The following is a 26,548-nucleotide window of genomic DNA, read 5'->3' as shown; positions in this document are numbered from 1 at the left end:
TTCGAATCAAGGTATAAATACGTGTTTCACAAAAAGCATCTTACTTGTTTAATATTTATTGGATGTCAACTTAAAAAACTAAGAGAAACTCCAGATAGATAGGATTCCACAGTTAGTTTTTTAACTTTTTAATTGACTTTGTTTGTCTTTTGTCTTTTCAGTAATTTAAACCTCAATTCGAGCGATTCATGTTATCCTTTGGCCGATAGCCAAAATCTGATTATTGACGTTAAGGAGGTAGGTTACCTTGTTACAAGGGTAAATTCAAGTTAGTTTAACCGCAACATGTTTTTGTATTTCGTGTAATATGATGTTTTAACTGCTACAATCTCAATTTCGTTTGTCTCTGTCCCTTCAAGTTCAATTTTTATCTAGGTTTGAAGAACATGACCCTCTAAAGATATTTCATATTAAAAGAAGAAGGAAAATACGGATATTTAACACTTTTCAGCGTATTTTAGTTTCATTGATATTCGTAGAAGTCTGCATAAATATTAATTTTCCTAGTATGCACGTTAGCTTTCTAATATAAGCTTTAAATGCATATGTCGCGGGGCTCGTGTTTCCATGGTAACGCATTTTCTCTCATTTTTAAACAACTATGTATAAAAATAGGGGTTTTCGACGGCCTAAGTGGCATTCTGTTAATGACTAACATGGAATATTTGGGAAATATTAGAAGCAAAATACCATGCACTTTACATGGTACCCTAGTTTTCTTAAAGTTTACAGTAACCATGGCAACATAGATGTTTAAAATAGCTTATATCTTACTTTTTGTCGTAATTTCTTATAAAAAAATATTGAATAAGATTATCTTTCTAGTTACTGTAGCTTTAAAACATATTATTTCTAACGTAAGTTATAGTTTCTTGTTATTTGCATTTATTCAAACAAATTTTACAGCTTAGAATACATACGGCAGTACCCCTCGCCTGGCATTTTTCATGGAAAAATCGTTCAGCATGCTGATATTATTCTTATGGATATTGTTGAAATGAAAATAAAAAGCCGAAGTTGTGTTTCTTAAATAGACCAGTGTCAACGCTTTTGAATTTTACATTTAGATACATAGGTCACGGGCTTCGTTTCCATGGTAACATCAATTAAATTTAAGGAATCACATTTTTCTACTAAAAATTGAACAGTTTTAGATCTTATTTTTAGTATATAAGTAACAAATTATCAATGGAACCTGAAAAATAGGTAATACAAATCAAACTGCTAGATTTTTTATTTGAAAATGGCCGTTACAAGTAACTTTCATCCAACTATATTCCAAATAACATTGGTTACCATCATCCATTTTCTTACAATCCGCATAACGTTTCAATATAATTACATAAAAGAAGCAAAATATTGATGATTATTCAGAGCAAAAGATTCATAACAAATATTTCAGCAAATATGTTATTTTTGAAGATAGTTAAAATAAAGAAAATGCACAGAAATACGTACTTTCAAGATAAAAGCTATTAATTTTGCGCGGTAACTGACACGTAACGTCATGACGTCAATGACGTCATTTTAAGGCAACATTGTTTTGAAGCGTTTCTGCGGCGATTGATTCATTATTTCTGCATTATTAAACCATAAAGTAACAGATCGGAGGCAGGTTCATGATTTGTTTTCAGGAGAATGAATATACAAACACATTTAATTTGTCGTAAACGTCGTCGTAAATCGTCACGTTAGCTTCCGGTTGGACATGCGCACATACAAATATGAAGGTAACCTACCTCCTTAAGCTGCTCTTAGTTATGAAGTGAATTCTTCGTGAAAAAGAAACCGATAAGGAGGGAAACGGAGCGTAGCGGAGAGACCGACCGAGGTTTTTTTTTTCTCGAAGAATTTACATTATTTACATATTTACATTATATTTTCTTTCCATTTGTAAACCAAGATCATTATATTATAAACTATACACATTTTGTTGCATTTAACATTAAAATCAGCTTCCCGACCAATCTGTTCACCAGTATGAACAACTGCCACGTCATCTAAGAAACCTTCTCTCTGACTATAAGGGGTGTTTTCAGAACAGCGGCCCGTTATCACTAAGCAGCGTTGACGTAACTTTCGCGCCTTGCCTTTAACTGCACATAAGAAGTGAACGTCAACATTTTCAATGGAAAAGAAAAGGAAGAAATTCAATGTAAATATAATAAATAAATAGACAGATCTCGCCAGATATTGAATTAAACATTATATTGTCCTTAACTATAACTTCCAGTTACTTTCCATCTTAAGTAAAAATGACACGGGAAATATACAGTGTAAGATATTTTATAATCCTAAATTCCTCACTTTTGTAATAAATTATGTAAAAAAAATACGCACTGACTGTGTAGGATACATTCAGAATGAACATGATAGAACTAAGCAAGTGTTACATAAACTGTTGCATTTGTTTTCCAACTGTTTGCCTCACATAAAAATGACAGCACCGAAATCATCCCAAGATTATGATTTAAATATAGTGTTATCAAACAATGAAACAAGACTCGACTCTTTAGTGAAACAAGAAAAAAATATTCTATCATTGTGGCATCTGTGATAAAAAAAACAAGGTTGACACGCGGATTTTTGCGACAAAAACCTGATGTCAAAATGCCCCACGACGCCTGGTTCATTACTTCTCGGATGAGTGAAGTTCGTCATAAGTTCATTATGATGTTTAATCAGGAGAATGGATATAACCATTGTCTTCTTGTGGTTTATCTGATTTACCACGGTTAATCCTGATCATGCTGGACACGACTGGGCTTGCCTTTGCAACCAGTGTAGATCATGATCAGTCTGCACATCCGTGCATTCTGATCAAGATCTGCACTGTTCGCCATTCAGTCAGTATCGTTTTGGTAAGCACCTATTTTAAAAGTTAATGGTACTGTCCCAATTGAAAGACAGACAAGTTCATTATAGAAATTTAGTAGGGTAAGGGTTAATCATACAGTTGCTGCGATAATTATCACACGAGCTTAACGCTCCCATGGTTCCAGAACTCTGAACCATTTTTAATCCGACGACGAACAATGCAAAAACATTGATTATTAAATAACTGAGCCGCGCCATGAGAACACCAACACAGTGCAATCGCGACCAGCAAGGATCCAGACCAGCCTGCACATCCACGCAGTCTGGTCAGGATCCATGCTGTTCGCTAACGGTTTCTGTAATTGCAATAGAATTTGAAAGCGAACAGCATCTATCCTGACCAGACTGCGCGGATGGTCTGGATCCATGCTGGTCGCAAACGCAATATGTTGGTTTTCTCATGGTGCGGCTCAATTATATTTACTACAGGTGGTTTGTGAAAACATTCCTATTTTTCAATGCGACAGTTAAAAACCCGAACGTCACGATAAAACTTATCAATATATTTGTCCTATTTCGTCTGGTACTATCGAGACAAGACGATTGAAATTCAATAATACTTTGGCATTTATGCTTGATTTCTCTGATAATTGTGTCGCTAATTTGATGACATGAACAAGTATTGTAGGAACACTACTAGGATGTTGAATGGTGGAGGCAGTTTTTGTGACCAGAGAGTTGTATGTAAGAAGTTTTAGTGCTTACAATGCTATCGTTTTTTTTCAGAGGTAAAAGGCAGGGCATTAAGGATTGATATGATTTATATCAAACAGCAATCTGGATGATAAAAGCACAAGCACAGGACCAGAAAGAAAATGCCACTGTTTATGAAATAGCCTACTGAAAGGTATTTTATAAGATCAAAATAAATTATCTGAACGTTGACGAAAACATGAAATTCGCAGAGTGTCTCTGCGATACGAAATAATGATACAATGTGACAGATAAATTACCACTTGTTCAATATGCATGGTACCTATTTATCGAAATGCGCGATTGAAATAGGTTAGTATATTTTCCCGTTACTGATCATGGTTCGTAAAGTATACCTCGGGTAAGGTATAAGGTATAGTGGCAATTTCCTTCTGGTCTGGTTGCAGCGGGGCAATGCCGACTCTGATAAATACAAAATAAATTGTACTGAAGTTTTAAACACTGTCGTACTTAATACAGAATACTATTACAAATGTAATTTAAATTCCTTATCATGATTTCACATGCTATGTCAAGAAGATACTTTTTTATTCAGATATGTAGTTCTATTAAAATGTTGCCATGTAATGTGTAAATACTGTTACTATTTCCTCATTTTACAACATATTTGTTTTTTACTTCGTTTCAAGACACACTGTCAATATTTCAGCTTTTAGTGATCAAAGGAACCAAAGTGCCATTCCGTTCGTTGCCTTAGAGACGGACGGGCGCCTTTGTAGAAAACAAACATTCCGGAAACCACTGGATGGCTTCCTTACACAACAACATGCGCGCGGCACAAACCCATAACAGTGAGAGTTACATGATTCGAATAAAGAAGTTATAACCACTCGTCTAAAATAGTTCCTTTCAGCATTCGACGTCAGGTTGAGAGATTTTTGTTGTGCCTGAATGCAGCAAATTATTTTTAATTTTTATTTATTTGTACTGAATTTTGCAGTAACATCACAAAGGATTTTGTTGGGGAAAAATGTTTCAATGATTATGTTCTGGTACTATCGGGATATCATGTTTGTATTCTACTACTACAGCCGTCGATAAAACAACATATACTACTACTGATGTATTAATTGAAACAGTGAAAACAGTTGTTAACAGCAATAAAGCATTTCAAATATAATTATTGTAAGAATCAGCATAATAAAAGGTTTAATACAGGAGGTAAGATTTTCTTCTACAGTGAGATATATAGCGAGATTACAATATCATATTTGGCTCTTGAGCTGATGAATGTATAGCAGGTTTTATGTAATTGGTAACAATGCTGAAAACAGTATTTGCCACAGTTTTAAATAAACTTATTCCTAATTGAAAGTATAGATGAGACTGAGGGTGATCAAACTTATTTAACATGAGCATCATTATAGGCTTGCACTTGTTCCCTGTTTAGCTTCTCAAAATAGAAGCAGCAGTTGTTTCTTTGTCCGTTGATGTATTGGCATGTCATAACATATTGACAGAATCTCCATGTAAACATCATTTTAAATAATTCGCAAAACAAATTGCAAAGGAAAATTCGACATGATTTATGACTTGAAGATGTCAATTTTCTAGGATATCAGCAAAACCGAATGTTTGATTTCATCATTTACTGACGTATTTTGGATAATCAAAATACAAAAACTTTCTCTCTTTCAAAATGTTGTACCCTTGGATACAAGCACGGAACGCTTATAACGAAAATGCAGTAAGTTTATTGAAATACTTAATCATTTGCGGACATTTAAACAGTTTGATAGCATTTCTTATTTTTGCTTAATGTTGCTTTGATTTATTACCGCCACGAATTAAATCATTACCTTTGACCAAAATTGTAATAATTTCATCATGTTCACTTTCGAAGACGAAAATAAACTTATTCGGTTTAGAATCATTGTAGACGTGTTTCAACATTTGGACATATGTCTCTCTTATACTCCGGGAGTGATTCTTCTTTAACAGCCTATGATATTTTATGTCAAACGGAAGAAAGTAAAGGAAACTAAGGATAAACTTAAGCCAGTATTTTTGAATTTTTCCAAATTTTCTTTTACAGCTGATCGAAATTTATATGGTTTCATTAGTTGTTGGTTTGCTGAAACACTTACTTCCTTCAGTGTTCATGTACATATTCTAAACTTCAGTCTAAGGTCCTTTAAGATTGCTTACGACACATAATTCACATCTACCGTTGCCTTTAATGCACATCTACCGTGGTCTTTAATGCTCAGTGTGCGTACCATATGGTTTGGTGTTAAATAAAGGCCAAGGTAGATGTTGTTTTTTTTCTGGTTGGGTTTAACGTCGCACCGACACATTTTAGGTCATATGGCGACTTTCCAGCTTTGATAGTGGAGGAAGATCCCAGTGCCTCCGTGCATATTCATCAGCGGCCTGGGTGAACACCGACCTCCGTAAGCATGAGGTCTCCATGAGAATTCAGCCGTGAGGCTCGAACCACATCGTGAGGCAATGTTGAAGTCAGAGTGTTAAGGTCCTGACTTCAATCACTTGCCCCTCATCGATGTGGGTTCGAGCCTCAATCGGGGCGTTGAATTCTTCATGTGAGGAAGCCATCCAGCTGGCTTACGGAAGGTCGGTGGTTCTACCCAGGTGCCCGCTCGTGATGAAATAATGCAAGGAGGGGCACCTGGGGTCTTTCTCCGCCATCAAAGCTGGAAAGTCGCCATATGACCTAAAATGTGTCGGTGCGACGTTAAACCCTACCAAAAAAAAAAGAAGAAAAAAAAACATCTATCGTGGCATTTAATGCACATCTACCGTGGCCTTTATTTAACACCAAAGCATATGGTATGCACACTGTCAAAATCATATGACAAAGACTGTGGTTATTTTAAACTGAATTCACAATTTTTTTTTAAAAAAAAAGAGAGGCATTTCCATTGGACTGTCAGTAGTTTTGTCCTACAGTGAAATTTCGTCATATGCGAGAAACTCTGTGCATTTTATTAAAACAGTTTTCTCCAAATATTGCATGATGCATTTGTTTTGAAGTTTTATTTGGTAACATTTAAGTGAGATATTTCTAGGAAATTGATCATAAATGACGATGCACATGGTGTGTTTATTCAGATATCACCGCTAGCAAAAGCTAATTATTGACGTCAAGCTTTTAAATTGTTGATAATGTTTCACAAGCTGTGTTAGAAATTCAATAAAGTAAATTTAAAAAAAAAGTTTGTTCAAATTCTTCGAAATTTCATGCTGTAGAAAAAGTGGTCTAGATCTTTATTTTATTAAGGATGACTTTAAGAATACTTTCTCTTTTGGAATCGTTTGAAAAATTACCATTTGGTTATTAATATATAGGACCAGACTGGAACTTTTAATTTAAGACGAGGAAAAGTCCTCGAGTCTTAACCATCTTGAAAAGCAGGAAGTATGTCGACAACATACAGATTTTCCCTGTATGTATGTCCAGTTTAAAACAAGCATTTGATACCAACCATCACTCACTACAAATGTGTCTATTTCATATTTTAACTTAAGGTATTGGCCCCGTAATGACATTCATGCTAGGATAAGACCCCTGCTTAAGAAACCAGGTTTTGAACCAAACATTCTCAAAAACTACAGGCCTGTGTCTAACCTCCCTTACATTTAAAAAATCTTAGAAAAGGTAGTAGATGCGCGTCTTGAGCGACACTCAAGAGAAAATAAGCTACATGAGGGACTGCAGTCTGCTTACAGAAAGTTTCATTCAACTGAGTCGGTTTTGATAAAGGTACAGAATGACATCCTCACATCTTTCGACCAAAATTCTGTAACAGTCCTCGTGCTACTCGATCTGTGTGCAGCTTTCGACACGACTGACCACCAAACACTGTTACACCGACTCGAACATCATTTTGGAGTCACAGACAAAGCACTTGCATTGATGTCATCATATCTTAGTGACCGCTATAAAACTGTGTGCGTTGACGGTGAGTTGTCGACGCCTATGTTGATGAAATACGGTGTGCCCCAAGGATCAGTGCTTGGTCCAAAGAACTATATCATGTACACTAAACCCGTCGGTGTCATATGAAGACGTCATGGACTTCTTCATCATTTCTACGCAGATGACTCTCAATTATACCTATCCGTTAAGCCGATAGAGGCTGTGGCCAGAATTGAAGCTTTGCGCCGCACTGAGAGCTGTCTGGCTGAAATTGTCTCGTGTATGCATTGCAACATGCTGACGCTCAATGCTGATAAAACGGAGGTAATACTATTCACATCAAAGCGTAACTCCAAGTACATTGATGACGTCTCTGTGAAGGTCGGTGACTGTGATAAAATCCACAAAACGTGTTAGGAATCTTGGTGCAGTACTTGACAACAATATGGACATGGAACAACAAGTCAACTCTGTGTGCCGGGCTGGATATGCACAACTTCGCAGAATAGGTCACATCAGACAGTATTTTACCAGTGATGCAACAAAGACCCTTATCAACAGCCTGGTTACTTCACGGTAAGACTACTGTAATGCCTTGTTAAGTGGTATTCCGAACAGCACACTTGACAAGTTGCAACATGTCCAGAACACGGCTACTCGCGGCATCACTAAGTCGCCCCGTCGCAATCATATAAAACCGGTTCTGAAGGAGCCCCAGTTGCCAGTGAAATACAAGGTGCAGAACAAGGTTCTGACCCACACTTTAAGGCTTTACACAATCAGTCCCTTGCCTATATTAGGGATATGATAGAAGTGTACAAACCTGTCAGAAGACATGCTGTCACTAGTTATGCCAAAAACTAAATCCATGATGTATGGCAATCGCAGCCTTTCGTGCGCAGCCCAAAAGCTTTAGAACTCCCTTCCCGTCAAGATCAGGGAAGCTGACACGCTAGCTGCTTTCAAAGGCCTGCTAGAAACTCACTTCTTTGTACAATATTTTGTTAACTGACCGATAGATTGATGCTTTTTTTTCTTCTTCTTCTTCATAAAACAGCGTAGAACAGTATTTTTATCCTAGTGTCATTTAAATACTTTTAAATATGTATGTGTGTTTATCTTGTTTAACCTATACGTTTTACACTTATGAATTTTGTTAATGTGGAATGCATTATTTTGTATGCGTATTAGTTAGTATTTTTACATTTTTTTCTGTGAAGCACTTTTGAACGTGTACATGTGCATGGAAAGAGTGCTATATAAATGTGATATAATGATAATAATAATTTGGCAATCGGCCGTTTTCTGAAGCAACATATACAAAATAGTTGTCATCTAGTAACGAAAAGATTGAGATATCAGATAAATATGAAACTAGACATGTTTTAAAGCTGTTGTTATTAATATTAATAATGCAGTTTTGCCATTTCTAGTGTCTAGCTAAATTTGAAAATATCGCACCACGATCCTTAGAAACATGCTGCAAAATGATTCATTAAGATTTATTCAATAAATTTTAAAATATATTTGGACAGTTACATCATTTATAGAAATACCCTAATATATGTGTAAAGGAAAAGCTGTGTTTGTCTCTTTGTCTACAAATAAATCCACTTCCATAACAGCTCTAAATGCTCTGGAATAGTTTTCATTATCAAAACATCTGACACAGGAAAACATAGGATTAAGGGATTTGTATGCAATGCATAATATTATTGTTATCTCTAACATTTCTTTGGAAATCAATAAACAAAGTATCCTGTTTGGGTAATTTAGCATCGGTCTTTTGTGCGTTTGTGCAGTGGTAGAGTCTGCTTTTGTCTCACAGTGGACAATATACAAGTTGATAGTATGATTATGTGTAAAACGGAAGTGTATGTAGTGGTACAAGTCATCATAAATAGTAAAATATGATTTCCGTATAACAGTTTTTTCGCTATAAATAAACTTTCTCAAGGATAGGTAGGTAAGAATTTTTTTACAATGCAGAAAGGGAAACACAAAGGGAAAAGTATAAAAAATAGCGAAAATATCGATTTTCTTCCAACGCCATAAAACATTTAGGGTCGAGGCAAACTTTTAGGGTAGGTTGGGATCATACCGGAAACAAACCGCCTCGATAGCCTAGTGATAGAGCGTCCGCTTCGAGTGCGGGAGGTCGTGGGTTCGATCCCCGGCCGCGTCATACCAATGACGTGAAAAATGGTACCAGTGGCTCCCTTGCTTGGCGCTCAGCATTAAAAGGGCAGAAACTGGCCTCTTCTCTCATACCCTCGTGGCGGTGGATTCCATCAGGAATGAGGTGTCGAGAGTGATTAATATAAGTTGTAGAACTTCCTTCACAATCGACCTAAAATAAATTATGTATAAACTAAACTTGACGAATACGTTATTTAAACACACTGCATAAAATGTAAAAATCTGTATATCATAAGTGAATTTTATCATAAAATATGTATATACAGTTCATCTAGCCCATAACTTTTTAATTCTGGTATTCAATTCAATTCTTTATTACTCTCATTTCATAATGCACATGGTGTTGAAATATGATATCACGTTCCGCTATCTGGGTAACGAAATTTATCTCAAGTTAACTGTGAAATAGTTTGGATATCATATCCCAGGCAACCAAATGCATCTTAAATATGTATTGTCAAATAAGGGATAGACTTAACTGTTCGGTTGTGTAAAACTATTACTGTTTCGGTGACATTACATGAGCACAGTCCCAGAAACTGCATTTTTAAGCCGATAATTTTAAAAATAATTGACAATTAAACAGCTTTGAAATTCAAAGACTTACGTCTATGCAACTGAGTTATTTTCTGTCAACGTCTTCTTTATTAGTAGTATCAAAGTACAGTAATTTCCAAGTTTTTTATGTTGACAATTGATAAATGTATTATTAAATGCATGCAATTTCAGAACTGAATTTCTTTAACTAGTTGAATAAAGAATAGCCTCGTATAAAACAACTTTATTTATTTCCTTCAATAAAATTTTTAATTTAGTACTGTTATCAAACTCATTTTGTTCCCTCTATATGTTGCCCGCTGAAATATTATCATACGAAAATATATTGGCAGAATGGCAATGCTATGATTGATGTTGTTTTATAAAATGCAAAACTGGTAAGAAAAAGATGAATATGATTTATGACGAGAAGACGTTTCCAAGACATAAGACGGAAAGAATATTTGATTAAATAATTTTTGTCTTCAATATCTGGCAATATCAAAGAACAAAATGGTTCGTAAATCATAGTCTTGCTCTCTTACAATAGAAATAAAGAAAGAAGCTTAGAATAATTTGATAATACTCAATGGATATATGTTCTAATGTAGGCTACTCTTTACACTGTCGATATACTATTTGCACATATTTGAAGCATTTGTCAAGTCCGGTTTTTTTATAGTATAATTAAGCGTTTTCAAAAAAGCTCAGTTACATGTGCCTTATTTATGTATTTCGAAAGGCGTTTTAAGTAGATCTACAACAAAAGCTATGCAGTTTGAAAATCTGGCGATGCTCACATGTGAACCTTTCCTCGAACTGAAGAATATGAACGTTGCGAACATTAATTGTATTTGATTTAGTGGTGTTGAGATTCAATTAGTTGACGGTTTCTCCCTGATTAACTATCTGTGAGCGATCGAGAGATGTATTGCTAATTCAATATTGTCGGTTTATTTAATAGACGTCATAGTTTGATATATGATGTCGTGTTTATTTTCAGACTTGTTTTCTCTTAATTTATTGATATTGGCAATCAGGACCTAAATATGAAATGCAGAATTATCTGAACGCATCATTTTTGAGACTTGTAATAGGCTCAGTGACATCTGTCACCTTTTGTCATTTTTAACTCAAACTAATATATTCTTGTTTTCGGATACATATTTTGAAAATATTTTCATATAAAACTTACTAATCTACATGTGTTTTTTTTTCTCTATTTCGAGAAATTTACCATAAGGAACAAAGCGCAACTGTCAAGGTATTTCAGTTTTGTCAAGTTTCGATCACGTAATATAGCCCAACACATCTTTGAATTTAATTTGCTAGGTAATTAAATGATTACAATAACTTTTTCCCCTATTACTGTCATAGTCGTACAAGCATGGCAGTATTATTATTAGTATTATTTGATAGTTATGTGTAATTATACAGAATTTACTTTTTCACTATTTGTTATTCATATGGCACCCACACAAGAAGTCCAACACGCCTAAATATTATTCCCTGTTATATTTTCTATAAAATGGACAATGTACACAGAGCTGTCACCACCAGCTAGATCCATTTCAGAGTACAAATCCTTCCCTCATTTTGAAGAATTATTCTAAACAACATATAATAAAGAGAAATGTATGGGTCATGTGTCTTCTAGGTGAGGTTTTTCCTGTCACATATGCTTTCTGCAAAATCACATTGCTATAACCAGTTTGTTCCTTTGCGTCCACGATGTAAATCACTGATGGGAACAAAGCCGTCTTTTCAGGGAAAAACACAGTACTTGCCTATTTCTTATATGGAAGATATATTTACACGAGTTCCTCGTGACAACTAATAACTATTGATCAATGTCTATTGTTTGGATGTTTAAAAACTATTGTTGTTTTTTTTATTTATGCCAAACGTAAAGCTGTATAAATCGTGAAATTAAGTCACAGCCTTTATGTACATAACTGGGTCGGACTTTCAGTATTCAGCATTTATCAAAGAAAAAAAAAACGAGATTTTGGGGATTTGTATGTAATGCATATAACTATCTGGATATTGGCGAAAAAGATTTTGTCCGATTTAATTTGTTATCTGTTCATGCCATCACTAATGTGACATTGTGCTTGTTGGAACCGGTACTGGCCCATTAGTTAAATGGGAGGCGGGAGACATTCAAGAGTATTCTCAGAAACATATATATATATCTAGTACTCTTGTTAAGCAATTCGGCAGTCTTCGGACGTAATCATATCTCAAAGGGCTCATGCACGGCTTTCCGTTAGAAACGGATAATACCGGAACAGGATACTAAGAGTACGTACTTGCCGATTGTCATCACGTGTCAACTTCGTTTAGGATATCACTCGTCACATATTAGTAATAAGCAACTGCTCCAACTGCAAACTACAATGTTACTAACACTTCGCTTTACACAAAAATTTCGATGTTCAAAATTTGATTTAGTTAGGTACGGTCTACAATATCCACCAAGTCTTGCCATTACATGTTGCTGACTATGTTAAAGTATTATAAACTGCAATAGTCATAAACATTAGCCTTTGTTTATTGTAGCTAGATATCATTTTGTGAAATCTAGGTATTTCTCCTAATATCGTCTAAGAAGTACGAACATATAATAATTGTCCAGCTATAATCTTATGGTAGAACGTAACGCAGTTTTACACTACGGACAGGCACCGAGATTTTAGCTTGCAGTGAAACTGCCGTGTTTCACAATTAAATGTCAATCTTTGCCAACACTCTCATTAAATCCCCTTTCGTCTGGTACCGCTGAGGCAAGACTATCAAAATTCAATTAAGCTATGGCATTTATCATTGATTATTGTTTGCGGGAGATGTATTGCTAATCTACTGTCGTGGCTTTATTTAATAGACGTCATTTTATATGACCATGGTTAGCCGTACGTAGAAATTGTTCTTATTTGTTGATTAAGAGCATGTAATATATTCATTGTCTTACTTATTAAAAGGGTGCTTGGGATCACATTAAGTCACTGTTCGGGCATATAACATCAAAAACATGTCGGCTGTGATGTACACTATAATAATCTGTCGTATAAAACGCAACCTGAATAAGTCTGACCATTCTTTAAAGAGGTATTGACTACATAGTTTGACAATATGTATGTTACAAAGTTTAGAATAATTGCATCTATCTATTACTGCATGCATGATTAGAAATGTGTTTTGTTATCTATTCTAATGCAAAATATTATTATTAACGTAAAATCTACGTAGTATTTGCACCCTACAAACTTATAACTACCTAATTAACGTCGACCTACTATCTTCAAAAGAAATATAAAATTGAAAGAATATTTAGCGGAATACTGCTTTCATATAACATCATTTTAATACTGTAAATCTCTTATACACCGTGTAGACGATCTCACTCGTGCTACGCCCTTGACAAAAAAAATCTGCAGTGATATAACCTCCCCTTTTTAGTTTAAATATTTATTCTAGAACTGTGATTGTAAATTAGTTACAGCTATGAACAGTAAGAAGTTTTAATTTTATTACTAAATTGGGAAGACAGATATTGGTGCTCATTGTGATTAATGTACTGTTCCACTGTTTGACCATTAAGCAGCATTATATACGGTGTGAATAATGTAATAATGATACTACTAGTGTAAGGACTGTTTATCTTGCCTCCTACAAGTTTCTTGCATTTCTATTGGTCAATAGATGTCACGTGGAGACAGGATCTATTCCATATCCTGCAAGTACATTTCAGATATGAATTTGATTTAAACAAAATGGCTGCCGCATCGCTGACGTAATTGAATCAAGTCAGATTATCAATTAGTTCTATCGTTTCCGAGAGTAAGTTTAGTGTATTTTTGCTGTTTTCATTCTACTGTACTTAGTTTAGGCTCGTGAAATTTGACAAAAGTTAGCCGTAAAAGCGGAATAACTTTGTATGGGAGAAGTATCGAGTTAACTCGTCCCCAAGTCAACATGTCCCCGATTTGGTCATTTCGTCCCTAAAAATTGGTCATTTCGTCCCCCTCATGATAACATTTGGTCAATTCGTTCCCCTTTTGGTAATTTTTCCCCCTAAATATATGAGGCATTTTTGCTTTTTTATGATATCTTTGACTTTGAAAACTGGTATTCAAAATCATCGTGAGTTTTGAAGGAGTTATATTGGAAATGGTTAACTTTAAATAATTAGGTTGAATAAAATAGTAAAAGAAATGGGGGTTGGGAGGAGGAGGGAAGAGGTAGGTATTATTACATATGTTATCATCATAATGTCATAACGAATCATTCTTAAATAAGGAGTTTGACTAAATTGTCAAGTTTCAAAATGTATCTTTAAATTATAACTTGAATGACCATAATATAATTTTTCATGTTATTTTAGGCTGTATATCAAACATATGTTGTTGTATGTGTATATGTATAAAGATGATATGATTATGTGTATATATATGCAAAATTTAACGGTTTGTGAAAATTACAAACTATTTTTTCTTGGTCTTTTTTTTGATAAATTTAATGAAATAATATGAATGTGCACTAAGAAGAGCGAATGTGCATTTTGATGACGTTAAACTATTACTTCTTTTTCAGTGCCTTTGAAGGTTACATTACACCAATTCAGTTCATCCTTTATTTGAAATAAACAATCAAATATTAAGACCTCATGTTCAGTGCTGTAGAGTATTTAAAGGATATGTTATGAATCATAGCCAGTTAGTATAACATGTCTTCTTACCAAAAATTAAAAATATTGAGACGTAACATAAAAAATATTGAGGTGTTATGTTACACATAAAATAAATAATCTCTTCTGTAAAACAAGACTCTCTCAAAATCATCTCAGGAAATTGTTTGTTTAGTAATTATGCGTGTGAAGACATTTTCTGAATGAATACAACTAAAACCCGGGCATTCACAATGAAAGTGGTCTGCACATTTTCTCAATACAACAAGCTATAAAACTAAGCAATTAAAATCCAACTTCAACGTGCTCATACAATCCTTTATACCATACTTTATCAACAACATGGAACTACATTTTGGACTACTTCAAATAAGACACGAAGAAGTAAATTCCTGATAAGTTATATCTGAACATAAATATTAAATTCTTCTACCGCTACTACCACCGCTGCTACTGCAAACTACAGCATATTTTAATCTATATGATATTTTTAAACAACACATGCGGTTGCAGATTTTAATCTTTCAGAATCTTGAAAGAGTCTACGACGAACAAGTCGTTCGAGTCAGAACAGCCAGGCTATTAATTAGATTAAGGAAAAATAATAGACTATAAGCACATTGGAGAGATACATCAGTGATATCGAGTCGAGTAATATATATTTTGTTCAGTGTGATATTAAGCTCTCACACTCATTCCTTATTTTCTGGATTTCCATTTTACTGAAAACACGCGTTTATTATTCTGCAATCTATTCACCGCACTCTCATTTCTTGATTATTGTATGCTGGTCATTCGCTAAGATAAGATAAGATATTATCTATTATTGTGACATGTGCATGAATGAAACATAATTACAAAGCATATAACAGAAAAATATGACACCCGGCCCATTGGGCCTATATGTCACCAGGATTATCAAGTAATTATAAACAAAATTAAATATATTAAATTTTAAAAAATGTTACGACGAATGTTATGTTGCGGAAGTGACAGATGTTCGTTTTGAATTATCTGTTAGACAGTCCGAAAGTGTTCCTTGTTTTAATTTTTGTGAAGTCATCTAAATTCGTAGCCCTGGAATTTCGTGATTTTTTTTCCTTACTGATAACTTTGTTGCCATTTGAAGTTTAGAAATATAATGTGTTTGTTAAGATTTAATTTCGTTGATGACGCAGAAAAGTAGTTTTTTACAGTGTTTGCTACTTTCATAAAACTTTTTCAGCTTAGTATAAATATCAACAAAGTTATATGTCGCGTCAAGCAATGTAATATACTATGTTTTGAAATTAAATATAGTTTAGAAAGGTAAAGTTCTTGTTTAACGTGGGAAATCGACGAAAGTCCCCACATGGAATGGATGAAACATTTTATTTCTGACCATGCCCACGGCAGGTGTCAGATATACCTCCCCAGCATCCAGTCTAGGTCCAGACTGCTATAGAAATAGTGCAAATTCATGTAAATCACCCGGCGCTGACACTATTCTGGATATCAGATGCGGCCGTGAATCGAACCCGGGTCGCTGGCGTTGTTGTCCAACATGCTAGTTGGGCAAAAATGGTTTGGAATAAAAATTTTGCAAATACGCACTTTTGTCAAGTTAAGAAATATGTTTTATTCTGCTCACACATACATACTGACAATGTTCTGATTTATTAAAGAACTGGTAGGGGAACGATCAATCATTTATCGGCTGATATAATTATTATGTTTGCCAAAAATGTGATAGACTCAATTTGGTAAATGGCTCTTTTCATGATAAATTGATAAAAACATCATACTTTAAGAGCCTACTCCAAAGATCTAAGGGTGCTGGCGGGATTACATTATACTATGACAGCTGTACTATTGTAAATGTCTGTATAAGATAAATGGATACACGAAAATGGAAATGTTCGCAGGAATTGTCCAGGACTATGATTTATAAGCCGTCTGGTGCTAGTTTCATCTTACATTTTGTCACATTGTACATAAATATAATTGATATAGCATAGCCGGTATTCGAATAGTGTGATACACAAATCTGCAGGTTTTATGAGAAATTATTTAGAAACATAGTGATATTTCAGAACCCACTTTTTAGTAAGCAAATGTAAGAATTAGCTTTAAGCTTTAAAATTCTTACAGTGGTTAACAATACGATGTTACGGAGATGTTTCGCCAAAGTACAGAAACCTTCACTGATGATCGGGTCATAAACACGCAGAGAGTTAAGTTCGAAGGGGAATAATTACGCCAGTACGGTAATTTTAAATAAATGAAGGTTATCCTTTACATAAAGAGAACTGGCTTTTCAATACAATCGTTTTTGAGTCGGACAGTTCTGAGACGCAAACATCCTCATCTGATTCGCCAGCTTAATAACTCCTTATATTCACTGTTCTAAAGTTGCAGGCACCAGTAAAAACTAGAATGAATGCAGTTCATTGGCCGTGGCAGTTGCCCCTTGGATGTGTTGTGTGCAAGTCCGGAGGGGCGCCGTGGTTCTTTTTATAGATGAATTTTGTAATTTATAACATTCAGGGGACATAGCATCTAAAAACAATAAAACAATACCTCCACCAGTACAAAGACATGTTCTAAAGTAACACCATGGCTTTGAATTAAGGCCCATTGTTTAATATACAGCACAAATAACTACGATTTGGAGTACATCCAGGCACCGACCTAACATTGATAACAGGTCTGAAACTTCAGATTTCGCTTGGCCTACGACTGATTAGTTTATAACTGCGCAGCGCAGCGTTAACAAATAAGAATGAATAAAACAAAACAAATGCAGGTGCCAGTTCGCATTGTGGCCCGGGTACGTCTTTTTTCTTTTTAATAAAATAGGCATTTAAATACAACTGGTTATGTATGACGTCTATAGAACTAAGGCCAATTGTTTTGTAAAAAAGATGAATGATTGAATGTGCGCTCAAGATAAGATGTCGTGCGCTTGATATAAGATGTCGTGCGCATGATTTACGATGTCGTGCGCCGAAGCAAGATAAGATGTCGTGCGCATGAGATAAGATGTCGTGCGCATGAGATAAGAGGTCGTGCGCCGGGACAAGATGTCATGCGCACGAGATAACATGTTGTGCGCACGAGATGAGACGTCGTGCGCTCTTGATAACATGTCGTGCGCACGAGATTACTTAATCCTAAAAATATGCATGTCCTACACATGCGCAGGTCCTTTTAAAGACTGTTTTAAAAATCATTCATCCATTTCCATTGAACCGATAAAGGTTACAACTGAAGTTCTTCTTCCTGCCATGATAAAATTATAAATTCTTCTTTTTGACTCCAGTTAAGCCTTTAATTCATAATAGTACAGAAAAGCCAGTTACGTTTATTGAAAAAAAAATCGTATTACTTTCACTTCATCTATTCCATGAACAATATTTTAAAGGGTCCGTAAAACTTAATCGTGAAACTCGCATAAAATCTTGTCTTTATTACCTTAAACAGTGTTATCAGAATTCGGTTACGTAATTTGAGAGTGATATATGATGGTTTATAAAGAATCAATTCGGAACCTTTACAACACTCGTATCAAATCTTGAATCTTTTGTAAACACTCAATGCCTGCTTATCTTATGGTATATTGAATGTTTTCACCCCCGATATCTTTTATTTCGCTTATATAATTCAACCCTTGTTGTTAGGCTGCAGTATAAATGTATGAATCTGTCAATATCAAAGTTAAGTTCAACAATGATTTTTGCACAGTTTTTATCGGGTCGTTTCACAGTACCATCTCTTGGCGTGCAGTTAACTACGTGAAAATAGATGTACACCTGTGCGTTTAAAAATATAGGCATGCACACATGAAATAATAGGTCTACATATTCTGTATATATTAAATATATTAAACATAATTCGAGAGCCCCGTAGGCCACGTCAGAGACTTTTTTAACATGTCTTTATCTGCTTTTTCTACATATTATGTCATCGATGTTGTTAATAAGAAATTCCGATATGAAAAATCCATGCACATTTCTGACGAAATACGGAAATTGGACGTCAAGTCGACATACTGTCTGGGCCATACAAGCACCGAGAAAGAGGGCTACTGTACTTCATTATAAATTATAAATGACGTTTCAAAATCGAAATGATGTAACAGATTGATGTTACTTTCAATCAACGTATATTATATAGATTTTAAGACGCATAAAATAACTCATTGGACGTCTACACACTCCCAAATCATTCTGTATTTAACGTTGACGTCACCTTGACGTACTACAATTTGCGCCATACATACGCTATGAAATAGTTCTTTTCTATTGACCTGGTTTGCAATTTGAAATTGTTTACTGATTTGATTAACTTGGAGATGTTGAAATAGTTGTGATCATGGTATATCACAAGTACATGATATAATACCGAAAGGTTACTAGCTACCATAGTTTTACTGTTTTTTTACATTATATAAAATCCACAATTGGCTTGATACTGTACAAACAATAGAATGTTTAATATTACGTCTATCAATGTGATGATATTTGATTGTCTCACTGTATACAATGTTGTTTTATTTCATGTCACAATCCAATGTTACAGCTTAATGAACCAATGAAAGTGTTCAATGAGTAAATTGCAATACTCTGCGTTGTCTTAATAAAATTAACAGGGTGACTTCTTATGTTATTATTCAATTAAAAAAAATGACTGTAATACAAATACAGCAGAACGGTAAAGAATTCTAAATATTTTAATCATATCTGCTATATGTATGTTTAAGATTTAAATTATCCATAATTATAATTATCATTAGTAAATGAATAGAATATTTAAAAAAAAAAAAACCCCTAAATGTCTATGCTCAATACTAGAGCAATTTTACTACTTGTTTAAAATATGCATACCAATGTTTAACCAATCCTAAATATAGTTATAAAATACACGTGCTGTGCATTCCAACATGAAAAAACTAGTGCAGTAATTGCGACAATTAACACTCCTAGTTTGCAGTAACAATACCATTTTATTTCTTTGATTTTATAGCCGATAACCCCGCGTTAACTGATGAGAGAGGGGAGGAATTTCGTATCAGGTCGTAATCAGGGTTATATATATGTGTGATATGGGTTACCCTTAATTGACAAAACTGGGTTATGACTGATAATAATCAGTTAAAATATTGAAGGAAAATATTTTTAAAATGTTATGAGCGCATGAAAATATGTTTAATATCGGATATAAAATTGTTAAGAGGAAAAACGGGATTTTACCTCTAAAAATGATTTATTAATTTATAACCTCTTCAGTCATAAGTCGCTATGTCTAAAGATTGTATGTCTTTATTTATTGACTACCTTAATTATTTGCATAGAATCCATATTGAAGAGTTTTATGACTGGACATCCCCACGGTCGAGACACACTGACATGTAGATAATGATTTAAAGAGAAACATCGGACGTTAAGACCAGCGCTTAAGAAGTGGAATTAATTTATAACAGAAATGTACCGCCTTTAATTATGATAAACGTAGTGTTGAAAAGGGAAAATATCACAGAGATACATACAACTTACATATTTTACAAAATAGCATGGCATTACATAGTTTTTCTACCATTATACAAATCGATTTAAAAAAAAAGATGTAGAACATGTTGAAACCGTTGTTTGTGATAAAAAACACATACATATTGTTTTGTACATAGCAGAGTCTGAAATAAACACATTAATTATTTAGTCGAACCTGTCTTAAGCAGTCACTCAAGGGAAGGAGCCAAGCTAACTATTCTAACCGTTGTTGCTTAACACAGGTAAATTTACCCTGAAGGTATAGAAATTTGAAATGGTAGTTGAAACTGCTAAAGGCAAGTGGGCGATTGATAGAGGTGACCGTTCATTTGGCGCAGTGACTAGATTTTGATTTTTATATGACGTACGAAGAAAACACATATGAGCCGCGCCATGAGAAAACCAACATAGTGGTTTTGCGACCAGCATGGACCCAGACTAGCCTGCGCATCTGCGCAGTCTGGTCAGGATCCATGCTGTTCGCTTTCAAAGTATATTGCAATTAGAGAAATTGTTAGCGAACAGTATGGATCCTGACCAGACTGTTCTGGATCCATGCTGGTCGCAAAGCCACTATGTTGGTTTTCTCATGGCGCTGCTCAATTAATACCACATATGATTGTTACCCGTTCTTTTTTAAATACTGTAAAATCAGATAATCTTATTCGGCTAAACTTTCACGAACCTTTAAAAGGAAGTCATGGGATCAGGTTTAGGTAATGGTAATTCATTCCGAAGATTTCGCGACGATTTGTTTTCGTGATTTAATTCAAACTGCTTAAGTAGCGAAAATAATTCGTTCGCGAAAATATCTGATTTAACAGCAAGTCTATTCAAACGTTAAACGTTACTTACTGCGCACGGCTGCTTCTACACGTTTGAGATTGTACATCGAGATTGGCATAACTGATGACATCACTTTCAGAGCACGAGCTTTCACACTATAATCCAAAAAGAATATTTTAGAATCTCCTTTCATAACGTCGCTGTGACATATATCGCTAGTTCCAAGCCCCGTCAATTTGACAACCTTGTTATAATTTCCGGTAATACTACGGTGCGACACTTTTAAGTGAGGTATACTCATAATTATCTCATCTCCTTTGAAAACTCTCTTTATCTGAATATTTGCTGAATAAGTAGTTTTTCTTCTGGTTTTAAATAATTCCAAAACTTTAGCTGAAACAACAACATCAGCGTTGTTTTCCTTATTCTCTACAGTACTTTCCAAGCATTCACCTTCAATACTAACTACATTTTGTGTTATTCCAAAGTGTATAAAATAAACTAATAACAAACAACATGTATAAATCTCATATACATTTTTGAACATCATTTTTCTTTAACTTTTCCAACTAATTGTTTACTCCGAGATCAATCATTTACAGTTGGTCTATAATTAAATCGACTTTGATACTTCTTAAAGTTAAAGTAAACTATTTGATATTAATAATATCTACAATGCACGTCTACTAAAACTGCAGTAAACGAAAATTATTTACAACCATACATTGATATCTCCACCAATAAATTCCTGATATATGTGAATCCTTTAAATTTAGCTCAGACAGATTTGACCTCATTTAAGGTCATTTTAAAATTAAATATCACGAAAAAATGAATGAAAAAAGAGATAGTAACTACTCAAAACACTTTGTATCAATACACAAAATGGTTATTAAAGAAATTAAAGCCGTTTGATGTTTACATAATATTTGTACAAACATAGACTTCAAAATATCTTATCTACATCATAAGTAAATATCGAAATGAAGGTTCAGTTCAGGTTATACCTGTAGTCTGCCTTACCCGACGTGTTTTTATATATTCACAATTTGTATCTCTGTAAAGAAAAGGATACCGAAGAATTTTGAACCACTGGTGATCTTAAAGAGGGTCTTCTTAATGCGTTACAAAAATCAGCTTTAAAGTCGATACAGTGTCACTGAAATCTATGAGGCAAGGGCTCTTACCCTCTTCTAGTAAATCATAATAGATTAAACCAGATTTACAGAGATCATCATCGTAATCATCATCATCAAAATCATCACCATTATCATCATCATCATAATCGTCATCATCATAATCGTCATTATAATCATCATGACTATCTCATCATCATAAATCTCTTAGTCTCACCGACACTTTAATTATGGTAATCTTTCTCATCATCATAATCATCATCATCAGTTTCATAATAAAATCAACATCTTAGTCGTCATCATCATCAGTAGCAGCACCATTCAATACTTATATAGCACACTTTATGCGTATATTCAACGTTTAAAAGTGCTTCAGGGCGGGCATTCAAAATAATACAAGCAATTACAACGTTTAAATAAAATAGACATAAATACAAAACATAAACAAACATAAAGTCAAACATTAACCGATTACTCAGTCAGTTTGAAAAGTGTTGTAAAGATATACAGATGTTTGAAGGTCCTAAATCTGTGTTATAATATATTTCATAAATATTCCATGCGAGTTTGATTTCGTCACCGATATTGACCTAAAAGTCCACGTTCACGTTTTATACCATTCGGTTTCTTGTAACTGCGCTTTTTTTCTTGTTATGTGTAGAGTCACACCGACACAAATTAGGTCATATGGCGACCTTTCCAGGGATGACCCCGAGTGACCCTCCAGGGATTGTTTTGAGGCACGGACGGGAACCGGGGTAGAACCTCCGGCGTTTTAGTGACTCAAATAAAGATTCCAACGGATTTAGCTTCTTTCTAAAACGGGCGTTGATATTCAGTTTATCTTTTCACCTTAGATTACACAACAATAATATTTTCGTTGATCCTTAGTTAAACATAAGTGGGAATATAATTTACAATTCAAATATAGGTACCTCTATAATGATATCAGATAAATGGTGAAGGGCTATCTGTTTTGTAGCTTTTGTAAACATAAGGATCATAAACTTTGAGGTTTATTATTTAATGAAGAATTTTAAACCAATATAATGTGAAGTACGGAATGACAAGGCCTGGTATGAATGTAAGATATTAGATTGAACTGTAAACTTTTGAAACGAGATTTATTTTTAAGGCCATGCCTTTAAACTTAATTGTTTAGCGTTTATTTTCCTACAAACAAAACACCACTGGTGCTATACCAGAAATAAAATGCCACTGTACATGTTATACCCTGCCTCTAGGTATGCTATAAGAACTATATAGTAATGAACGGGAAAAATGTACTGATCGACCCATTTCAATCGCTTATTTCTCACCTAAAACGTGCAATTCTGTAAATGGGTACTATGCAAATTTAACAAGCAGTAATTTATCTTCAATCGTGCACCAGTCACATGGGGCGTCCTTGGGCGCTTCATTCTTCTTGCTCTTCCGTGTCCAACCCAAGATAGAATCGCCCTAATGACACGAACAAGGCGCAAGACATTGCTCTCGGGTCAAAATTTCACACCACCTCCTAGTCGGGAGGACCGAGAACAATATGGCGGAAGGAGAAGGAACAACTTTAATGTCAAAGAAACATCGTAGCGAAAGAAACATATGATATATTTAAGACCAAATAAAATATATTATCTGAATGAAAAATAACATAACTTTCGTTGGTTTACCCCCATCGATAATGTAAACATGCGCCGTAAACTCTTGGTAGACTAACAAAGCTATAAAACGCCACTTCCGGTTCCCGGTGTTAAAGCGTTTTACTCGAGCTACGTGATCCGACTCGACACAATTCCATCCGGGTAATAAACGTCCAAGGACGCTCATGGTTTCAATGGTTCATATCACAGAAACACTCCGCATATTTCATGCTTCCGTCAACGGTACAGAAAAAAAACATGGATTGACTTCTCTCTAGGTAACACGGTCGTGTGCACATTTTAGGCGAAAACTATTCACAGTAGGAATTATAAATGGAAGTCATCTTAGAAATAATTTTGAATTTGAAGTCATACAGTTGTACACGGTTGTATTATTTATTTAATTCACATTGCACATTTATGTTGCATGTACAAATTCTAGCGTACATGTGTAGTTAAATGACGATTGACATACATTTCCAAATCAGCTAAACGGAATAATTTTGTTATTTAGACCGAAACTGCATATATTAGACCTACAATTCGTAATGGAAGTTAATATCCAAGTTTTTATTCTGTTCATCACAATGGTTATAACAGTATATCTACAGGTATGGCGAAACATAAACAGTGTTTTATTATATTTCTGACCTTGTGCCAGTGACAACACCAATTTGAAGGACAACCCGTCTGCGATATTGTACGAGCAGTTAATGTCATTCCATAAAAATCGTTAAAAGTCAATCTTTTTTTTCAAAATGGCAACCTATACTTCAAAAAGACATTCAATTTAGGGTAAACTTGTTTCCCTAATAGCATAGATGCCATAACATTTTGATTTATTGGATTAACCCTTACCCTGCTAAATTTCTATAATAACCTTGCCCATCTTTCTAGTTGGACAGTACCATTACTGAATGGCGAACAGTGCGGATCTTGATCAGACTGCACGGATGTGCAGACCGATCATGATCTACACTGGTCGCAAAGGCAGAACCAATCCTCTCCAGCATGATAAGGGTTAAAGGATATTCTGTTGGATGGCAAATTACAATTGACATGGGCACTTCTTTTAGGTTGAATTTTTTTCCATTTTCATCAAGTTATGACAATCTTTTGTTGGCGAATTTTTAATAAATCCATCAAATTACTGAATGCCATAAGCACGTGCGTATATATTAGGATGTGCACAGATGTGCCTACTTTCAGTCATTACATGTTCCTTAGGCATAGTTACGTGTCTGACTGAGTTTTGCTGGAGAAAATTTAGATATATGAGGCAATTAAGATTTTAAAATTTTAGATTTGTCAGTTTAACATCAGTTATTACACGTGTGCAGCGGCTCACGTGCACTATGTGCTTACTAAGCTTCAATTTTTAATAAATATGGGCATCGAAGGTATAACTCGTTTATACTCGGCATGGAATACTAAATGTATATTAATAAAAGAATGGTGTGGATTAGAAATATTATGGGGAAAATATGGCTATTAATTAACAGTTCTTTTTTTGGCGGCACTGCCCGTTGTAGAGATGACAGTGTATAATTTACGGTTAACATATAATGCAAGTTAGTATGTATTTGATTTTCGTTTTTTGAAAGATCTTGCATTCAATATTTTATTGTTTACTTTCAAGGAAGTGTTTCAGAAATGTCAGTTTTGTCTGTTTAAATAAAAGCATGGAATGGCTTACTGTTTAAATAAAACTTCCTGAACATCTCCATAGCTCAAGGGGACACTAATATTATTCTTAAGATCTCTGTTTAACGGAGGAAAAATACTTCTACCAACTTTCCAAGAAGTTATTATTTTGGTACTGTGCCTCTTTAAAGACAACCAGCAACAACTAATGCAATTGCAGTTTATCACCTATCCTGCGTTTGTACTGAATGGTAGAGATATACTAGTAATTCGCAGCAAGCAATGCTGACCAACGCAGATGATTTATTTAGACAGACAGAAAGTTTTAAGTGCTTGAAAGAAGAACGTTTTTTCTGCAGCAGTTTTTTTCGATGGACAATGAAACAAAACCCCGAAATTGTGACTTGCCAGAGTTATATCTGTAGATTTGAAGCTTGGAAAAAGGAGTCTTACAGGATGTCTTTTAAGAGCTGAAAATTTACAAAGGAAACCAGCAAGAACATATTCACGGACGTGCTGGCTGATCTTGGTCTGTACTGGTCGCAAAGGCAGAATCCATTGCCGCCAGCCGGCTAAACAGACCACATGACTGTAAGTAAAATAATACCTCCGTGAGTGTCAAACGATTTGAACTACAGATGTATTTTAAGAATAACTGTCCCCAATATGTGAAGTCATGAAACCCGGAAGTTTATATGAACAAAAAGAAATCCGATTGCAGTATCTAAAATCAAAATCCTAACTAAACATTAATACTGGGTTTTCTAAAGTGTACCTGCTGATACATTCATTCGTCATTTTAAAGTAAATAGTGCCAATGAGATTGTCTAAAACACCCTACACACTTTCGACATATCGACTTAATACTTGGCCTATTGTAAGACTTACTCACACTGTTTGTTACATATTTTGGAATAGTA

The 26,548-nt window shown here is 34.6% G+C and overlaps 1 protein-coding gene across 8 annotated transcripts in view; it reads right to left on the bottom strand.

Annotated features, from left to right (window-relative positions):
• The window catches only part of LOC123527870 (agrin-like), a 336,920-nt gene extending 314,830 nt beyond the window's left edge, over positions 1-22,090 (bottom strand). For 4 of the 8 annotated variants that reach the window (XM_053523611.1, XM_053523609.1, XM_053523612.1 and 1 more), the window contains exon 1: positions 21,278-22,089. In XM_053523611.1, coding sequence (XP_053379586.1) covers positions 21,278-21,758 — 481 coding nt within the window. In that variant the 5' untranslated portion in view covers positions 21,759-22,089. Of the gene's footprint in view, positions 1-21,277 lie in introns of all 8 variants that reach the window. The other 4 variants (XM_053523608.1, XM_053523610.1, XM_053523615.1 and 1 more) reach the window with 3 other exon arrangements.
• Positions 22,091-26,548: the final 4,458 nt, after the last annotated feature.

The sequence above is a fragment of the Mercenaria mercenaria genome, chromosome 14 (genome assembly GCF_021730395.1).
Source record: "Mercenaria mercenaria strain notata chromosome 14, MADL_Memer_1, whole genome shotgun sequence".
In the NCBI taxonomy this organism is placed as follows: domain Eukaryota; kingdom Metazoa; phylum Mollusca; class Bivalvia; order Venerida; family Veneridae; genus Mercenaria; species Mercenaria mercenaria.
Note: the sequence above shows the minus strand (reverse complement) of the source record. Positions and strands in the feature narration are given on the sequence as shown.